This window comes from Jaculus jaculus, chromosome 1, assembly GCF_020740685.1.
Source record: "Jaculus jaculus isolate mJacJac1 chromosome 1, mJacJac1.mat.Y.cur, whole genome shotgun sequence".
NCBI classification, from domain to species: Eukaryota; Metazoa; Chordata; class Mammalia; order Rodentia; family Dipodidae; genus Jaculus; species Jaculus jaculus.
This window is the reverse complement of record NC_059102.1, coordinates 9,454,482-9,462,360: the sequence shown is the minus strand read 5'-3', so window position 1 is coordinate 9,462,360 and position 7,879 is coordinate 9,454,482. Positions and strand designations below refer to the sequence as shown.

Genomic DNA, 7,879 nt, shown 5'->3' with positions numbered 1-7,879 from the left:
GTCTGGAGTTCGTTTGCAGAGGCTGGAAGCCCTGGCGCGCCCATTCTCTCTCTCTCCCTCTATCTGTCTTTCTCTCTGTGTCTGTCACTTTCAAATAAATAAATTTTTTAAAAAATTAAAAAATTCTCAATTTTAGGGCCAGAAATCTATGACCAATGTGGTTAAATTCAAAAACATTTTTACTAGGTTCTTGGGGAAGGGATGTAGACTTGGGAGCATATAAACCAAGACTAGGGTGTCAATGCCCTAGAAATTTGATAGATAGGTGTTGGTTTAATTTTTTAGACATTAATTAAACTTCTGTGAAAATACTTTGCCTGCTCTTGTGTGCGTCCAGCATGCATCTGAAAGGAGGTAGCAATATGGTAGAAATGCTGTGAGTGCCAGACGGAGGGGAAAGAGCAAAGCACATACAGATCCTCGATGATTATAAAAATATTTAAAAGTTTTGTTAGGGGCTGTGGAGATGGCTTAATTGCAACAGGTTCCATTGCTCAGCACCCACATCAAGTCACATGCAAAAAGGGGCACAAACATCAATGCATTAATTTGTAGTAGCAAAAGACCCTGGTGTGCACACACAAACACATGTGTAAATAAATAATTTTTTTTCTTGTTTATTACGAGGTGGGGTCTTGCTCTAGCCTGAGCTGACCTGGAATTTACTATGTCCTCTCAGAGTGGCCTTGAAATCACAGGAATCTCCCTGTCTCTGCCTCCCGAGTGCTGGGATTAAAGGCATGCACCATCACGCCCAGTTTATAAATATTTTTGTGTGGGTGGGTGAGAAAAGGTTTATTTTGGCTTACAGACTCGGAGGGAAGCTCCGTGATGGCAAGGAAAACAATGACATGAGCAGAGGGTGGACATCACCCCCTAGCCAATATCAGCTGGACAATAGGAACAGGAGAGGGTGCCAAACACTAGCAAGGGAGAGCTGGCTATAACACCCATAAGCCCGCCCCCAACAATACACTGCCTCCTGGAGGTGTTAATTTTCAAATCTCCATCAGCTGGGAACCTAGCATTCAGAACACCTGAGTTTATGGGGGACACCTGAATCAAATCACCAGTGTGTTATTTGTGCACAGGGGGTACATCCTACTAAAAAGACCTTATTTTTTTCATTTGCAAGAAGAGTTTACTAATAGTTGGGTAAATAGCTAGGCACATAGCCTAGGAAAGACGGTTGGTTACCAAGAAAGTAAGACTTAAATAAATATTTTAATAAAGTTTTTCTAACGGAGATCAAGGAGTAATTAATCAAGAAATTATGACATGGACTGAGGATATGGCTCAGCAGTTAAAGAGGCTTGCTTGCAAAGCCTGCTGGTTGGGTTCTCTTCTCCAGCCAACCATGTAAAGTCAGACAGATATCCATTTACAGCAGTAAAGAGACCTTGGCATGCCGCCCCACACATGCAAATAAATAAAAATTTTGAAAAGAAATTGTTACAAAAAAATGAGAATTTATTAGGCCAACACACCAATAGAATAAATCTAAGGATTTCATTGGAAAGCCACCACAGGTCTTTCATAGCAGCAGAAGTCCCAGGTCACACACTTCAGGGTCCACTCTGTGAGAATGTGGAAGGAGGAGTCAGGACTGACGGCACCACAAGGGTAAGTTACCCTCCCACTCCTCCCTCTGTTCCCCCTCTTCTGAGAAAATGACGTGAAATATTTCATGGTTATTACAGATCTGAAACCTGAGCTCCTGTGTCATCTGTTTAGACACCTGGAATATTGCTTTTGGGGGAAAAAAAAAATAAGCAACCACTAGAGGAGTGCTTGCCAACATATATTGAGAGAAATTAAACCATTACAGTAAACTCATTTGTAATCTCATCTGGCACCACTGCCTTTCAGGAAGTTACAGCGCATTGGCTGGGGGAACACTCCTCAGAGTAGACGGAAAGTGTCGAATTAGCAAACACATAATTAAATAATACATAATCCCAGACTTTATGTCACAGAAATATGAAGTCTTTGTTTAAGCTGAGAGAAAGGAGAGATATTTTCCACCAATCCTCACAAAATTTAATGTAGATATTTCAAGACTTTAATGTTCATAATGCCAAACTGAGTGTCTTTACGTTGAAGTCATTGAATTTAATAACCAGCGGTGCACACTACCAAGAAATAGTAACACATACAGTCTCCACAGAGATTATCAGCTGGCTTGAAGCAACCAAATAAAAGTGAGAACGAGACATACATGGCTTAGTCTCATGGGTTTCTGAGATGAACGAACAGGAAATTAACAAGAGTATTCCAAACAAAACTGGCAAGGGAATTTTACAGAAGAAGTGATTTTGAAGAGACAGTAAGAGCAACAGCAAGAACACGTGTATTAAGTCCCTCTGTTGAGTCTGTTACCAACTAGGTTTTAGCCTCCCACACAGCATCATAGCTCTTCACACTCAAGAAGTATTTCTCTTCCAGCCCCTTGCTTGTTCACCACCAAGGAAAATCTTCTTGGAAGAAGAACTGCTTTCGAGTCAGAATCTCGGATGATCTAAACATGTTAACTTTGTGCTTCAAAAAAAAAAAAAACAAAAATACCAAAAAAAGTCGGATGCCAGACTGCAAGGCATGCCAGCTATGCCCCAAACTTGTCACTATTTGAGTGCAGGACCGGGCAGAATAGCTGGGACGGAGATTTGCAACATAAACGCCGCCGCACATCCAAAGCGGGCCTTGCACATGAGTTCACGGAATCCCAGGGGCCACGCCTCCGTCCACGGCTGTGGTTAGCGCAAGCTGTCCTCTGCGCCCGAACGCAAGCAGAGGTGAGGGCTGTCCCTCCAGCAGCAGGCCAGCCTCGCCGGAACGCGAGGAGACCCTTCCCGGGACAAACCGGGTCTGCACAGAAAAATAAGGTGCCCACCGTCTGAAGAACCCGTGCCCGTCTGCTGGGCTCAGCACGCGCGTGAAGTCTGAATCTTAAGTGAATTATCTAGAGGAGTTGGGTTGACTTAAAAACAAAAACAGTAGCTTTGGGCCCAAGCCCCCCGCGGCTTCGGGGCAGGGAAAGCTCCTCCCTCCCGCTTCGAGTGCGCTGGGGTCTTCGGAGACGAGCTGCGCCCTGGGGCTCCATCCGGGCACTCGCGCTGATTGGAAGGAGGCTGAATTAAACCTGAAATACACCCGGCCTTGCTGTGAGTGCGCGTGCGCGCGGGGCGGCGGCGGCTCCCCCCCGCCCCCTGGCGGCCGGGCGGGGAGGCGGCGGTCGGCGCCGTCGGCGGACAGCGGAGCTGCGGCCCGGTGCCGGCCGCGTCACTCGGGGATCCCGGTCCCGAGGTGCGGCGCGTAGAAGGGGGTCAAATAGGAGGGTCCGAGGAAGGGCGCGAAGGGGCTCCCGGGAGCCGAGGCTGGCAGCGGGAAGGCGGCGGGGAAGAGGACGTTGGTGGCGGCGTAGGATGGGAAAGTCTGGAAGGACAGAGCGGCGGCGGCGGGGCCCGGCGCGCCGGGGCTGCTTCCGGGAGCCGCGGGCAGCGCGCCGTGCGCCCCGGGCTGCGGGGTGGTGCCGCCCCCCGCCGGCCCCGCGCCGTCGGCGCCCGGGTTCTGCTTCTTCCACTTGGTTCTGCGGTTCTGGAACCAGATCTTGACCTGCGTCTCGGTGAGGCTGAGCGACAGCGCCAGGTTCAGGCGCTCGCACACCGACAGGTAGCGCGTGGCGCGGAACTTGCTCTCCAGGGCCACCAGCTGCTCGTAGGTGAAGGCGGTGCGCGCGCGCCGGGGCTTGCCGCCGCCGCCGCCGCCGCCGCTGGGCTCCGCGCGCCGACGCCGGGGCCGCGGGGAGCCGGGCGAGCCCGGGCAGCTGGCGACACCGCCGTCGCCGTCCCCCGCCGCCGCCGCCGCCGCCGCCGCCGCCACCGTCCCCGACACCACGGCCCGGGCCTCCGGGGAGCGCGCAGTCCTCTCGCGCCCGGGCGGCCGCGCTCGCTCCTCCGCGTCCTCCGCCTCCGATCCCTCCAGCGGGGACGCCGGGCCGGCATCATCTAAGAGAGAAGGGGTCGGTGACCAGAAGCCCTGAGCCACCCCACGAGTCCTCCCTGCAACACACAGACCTCTCCTGGATCCGACCCCTGGGTCCATCCCACTCCCCATTTCGCGCCTCTCCACCCCCCCAAACCACACAAGCGCGAGCACATTTGGGGGGTAGGTGTCCCCTTGCCTTTTTACAAATCTACCACTAAGTGTGCGTCCAAGAAGTACGTGTTGAATGAATAGTAAGTAGCCCGTTACCGAAAGACCTTATCGAGCAAGGAGGGCGAGGTGGGAAATGCATTGTGCATTACGAAGTAGGAATGTCAAGTTTGCGTTTAAAACTACATCTTTCCCAGTCCCCTAGAAGCCCATTTTGGTGTGGGACTCCTAGCAATTAAAAAAGAAGTTATTAAGCCCCCTCCCCTTAAAACGAAATCCCCCTTTCCCATCTTCTCTCTGCTGCCGTGTTAATAGAGTTTCAGATTTGTGCGAGGCCGGATCGATAGATGTCATCTATTAAAGGTAAGTTTTAATCGAACAATATTAGGATCAGACAGGGAAAGGAGTTTTGAAGTCGGTACCTGCAAGCTGCGGGCAGGAGATATGCAGGACGCCAGTAATAGAATATCGATCAAGGGGCTAGGGGGAGGGGAGCGCGGCCCCACTGAGAGACCATCCAGACAATTACCCTGCCCACGGCCAGGACCCAAGCTCGGCCGCCAGAGGTTTCGGGGGGCTCCAGACAATCACCACCAAACTTGGGGAGGAAGAGCCGGAGGCCTGGAGGCATCCAGCTTTCTCGCGGGGACCTGAAGCTCAGACCTTAGCCGTCCCTTCAGGGAAGCAGGTGTCCACGTCCCACCCAGCACGAGTCCTGGCGCCTTAGGTGCTTCCAACCACAAACTTTCCCGCACCCTTCCCTGGATGTCCGCCACCGTTAGTGCTAAGCCGGAAAGGGCCTGGAGGAAAAAGTGTCAAAAGATTCCCGACCTCAGTCCACTGTTGGATCTGTGGAACGAGGACGTAGGTCTGTCTACAGGTGTCTCTAAGTGGTTGGAAACTGGCACCTGACCTGGAGCCTGACGCAGCATCCAGCCTTGGCCTCAGCTCACCCATCTATAGAATGGGGTTGATGTTAATAATGCCGTCTACTTCGAAGGCATTCTCATAACCCTTATCTTATCCCAGGTTCTAGCACGTGACGAGCATACTAAGTTCCCGTTAGACCAGTGTGCCTAGCAAGGTGGGTGCTGGGTGTTAATTTTCATGCGAGTGAGTCAGTGCGCTTGCTCTAATCCCCAAGGCAGTTGTTTAGGGATGAGACTTCCGTAGGCAGGTTACTGCCCCAGAATGCCTCTTTCCTCTCTCTGCCTTTAAGTCCAAGGAGGAGGCTTCACTTCGCACCTTGCGCGAGTGCGCATCCTGGTTGCAGAGCAGCGGTAGAAAGCTATTCACCGCGCCGGGGGAGGTGAGGGGGCTCCTCCCGCACACTGTATTTCACCTAGGCCCCGGACATTCTGCCTCGCATTCTTACCAGGGGTCTCCTGCTCTCCTATCGGGTCCCCCGGGCTGGCGTTGTTCCCTGCTTCGACCTCCGCTAAACTTTTCTTGGTTTCCCGGGGAGCAAGACGCACGGCCGGGAGCGCAGCGCGCGTGAATTTCTGTGGGTCCAGGATATCCAGCACCGAGAAGGAGATCTTGTGGTGAGAGGGGGCCGCCTTGGCCCCGCTGTCCTGCCATGCCAGCATGCCCTCCTCCCGCGGGCCGGAGCCCGGCGGCGCGGGCTCGGAGATGGGCGCTCTGGAGCTTGCCTTCGCCTGTGGCTCGGCTGCAGCTCTCCAGCCACAAGCTGGGTTTACAAGGCCAAGGGAAGCTGGGGAGGGGGCAGGGAGGAGGGGCGGGAGGACCGCCGCGGGGGGCTGCATGCGGATTGGCACTAAGCGACCCAGACCCCCTGCACGTGCAGCGCGCGCTTAGCAGCGTCATAGTTGTCCCGGGCTGCCAGGAGCCAGGCTAGCCAGTGCGCGCCCCAGGCCCCGGGGACTAGGCTGTGCGCTCCGTTAGCGACCGCCCACCTGCCCCGATTGAAGTGCCTGGAGAAGGCTTCCATCCTGCGGATCCTCACTTCGCGTACAGCTGTCACACTGGAGTTTGCGCCTCCCTCCCCACCCCCCCGCACCTGCCACCTGCCTTTGACTTGCGGATGCCATTGAGGCCAGGACTGATGGCTTCAAATGCTCCGCGCATCTCACCCCACCTGTGAATCACAGTGACAGCTCCAGACCCCTTCACCCCAGAATTCTAAAACCTTGGGCTCTCTGTACAGTTTGCAAAACCCTTGGTTTCCCCAGCATCTCTGTGAGGTGGGCGTGGCCTCGCGCCACCTGGTACCACAGCCCGGGTTTTAAAACTTGAGGAAAATGAAATACGGTGATGGGTCATTGGCTGCCCAGGGGGGCTCGGGGCCTGGAGAGCTGGCTGAGAGTGGCCGCCCTAGTCTGCTGTGACTCCGTGCACAACTTTGCCCGCCAGGACTCCTTCACACTCAGAGTGGATCATTTATATCAGAAATTGGAGTCTCTGCACTTCTGACCCCCATCTTCTTGGAGCCTCAAGCAGGAAGAGGTTAAAAGATGTCCACTGGTTTGAATTTAAGGTCAGAGAGGAGAAACGATTGAAATGCTCTCCGCTGCCGCTCAAGTCACCGGTGAGGGTGGGGAGCTTGGGCAGAGGAGGAAGCTGGCACCAGCCACGCCCGGGCTAACATTCCTCCCTCTGTGGCTCCCTAGGAGCACTGAGCATTTATTCCAGCGGCAAATTCTGAGGCTTCCCCGACCCCTCCTCCCAGAGCCACCTCGACTCCGCCACTCCTTTCTTCCCTGCCCCATGCGGTTGCCAAACAATGACTTGGCAATTAATATTGTCTGAGGAGGTAAAACGTAGGAAGGGGAGGAGAACCCCTCTCCTTAAAGTGCCTGGGCTGCTAATCCCATCTGTTATTGAAGAGGCGGCCTGAGGGAACAGCTCCTTGTAGCTTTTCTCATTCAAACCTCTCTGCCCCTCCCAGAGGTGGCCACCCCATTCCCTGCCGACTTTAAAGCCCTGCCGAAATTCAAACAAGCTCCATCCTAAAGCTAAAATGGATAGCTTCTTTAAAGCTCAAGAAAGGAAGTGGCCAGCCCAAACCCACGAGACCACCTCCCGCCAAAGTGAGTACATGCCACGGGAAAGTCAGGGATAAAACAACCCCGGAACTGAGAAGCAGAGCCTAAAAACAACTGAAAATCACCAAATCTTCCTGAAAGGCAGATTGTTTGGACAACACTTTCTCACCTAGTTCCCACTTGATTAAAAAACAAAATCTTCCTTTTTCTGTAACCTCCCCTATTCATTCAGCCCTCCTTTTCCATACGGGTCTGGGATTCTTCAGGGTCGCAGGAGGAACAAGAAACCTCCCCAAGGCTACTTCAGATTGTGTGATTTTTCTATGGTTCCTCCTCAAGCCCTTTTCCCTGAAAAACACAGAGATCATCACTTGCTGGTACAGGGGCCTGGCATTCCAGGGGGAATCCACACTGCAAACCCAGAGGACCAAGAACAGCCAGGAGCGACCCAAACAGGGATCATTCATTGCACTTTCATTGCCTTGACATTCTTGTTTGATATGAATCTTTTTTTCATTGAAGCCTACAGTGTTAAAAAAAAAAAAAAAGGCAAAACGACAAATTGGAAAATCAAGAACAGAAAGGCTTTTTTGCTCTTTACTCAGTAAATCCTTCATAGCTCGTTCTTTTAATGATTTTAAATTCTTCGTTTCCCCAGCCTCTCTCATCCGTGTGCTCACTGTGGTGCAGGGCTGGGTGGATTCCTGCTCAGTTCTTGTCTT

At 53.0% G+C, this 7,879-nt stretch overlaps 1 protein-coding gene across 1 annotated transcript; it reads right to left on the bottom strand.

The window, feature by feature from the left end:
* Positions 1-3,279: 3,279 nt before the first annotated feature.
* Positions 3,280-5,741, bottom strand: Nkx1-2 (NK1 homeobox 2). Its single transcript, XM_045141561.1, has 2 exons — positions 5,528-5,741; positions 3,280-4,004 (listed from the first exon to the last, which is right to left on the bottom strand). The coding sequence occupies exons 1-2, from the start codon at positions 5,739-5,741 to the stop codon at positions 3,280-3,282; spliced, it is 939 nt and encodes a 312-aa protein (XP_044997496.1).
* Positions 5,742-7,879: the final 2,138 nt, after the last annotated feature.

Bases quoted from the DNA above. Each gene is read 5' to 3' on its own strand.
- Nkx1-2 (XM_045141561.1), bottom strand. From the start codon at position 5,741: ATGCTGGCATGGCAGGACAGCGGGGCCAAGGCGGCCCCCTCTCACCAC. The intron at 4,005-5,527 runs GTAAGAATGCGA...CTTCTCTCTTAG, and splicing joins AGGAGAGCAGGAGACCCCTG to ATGATGCCGGCCCGGCGTCC.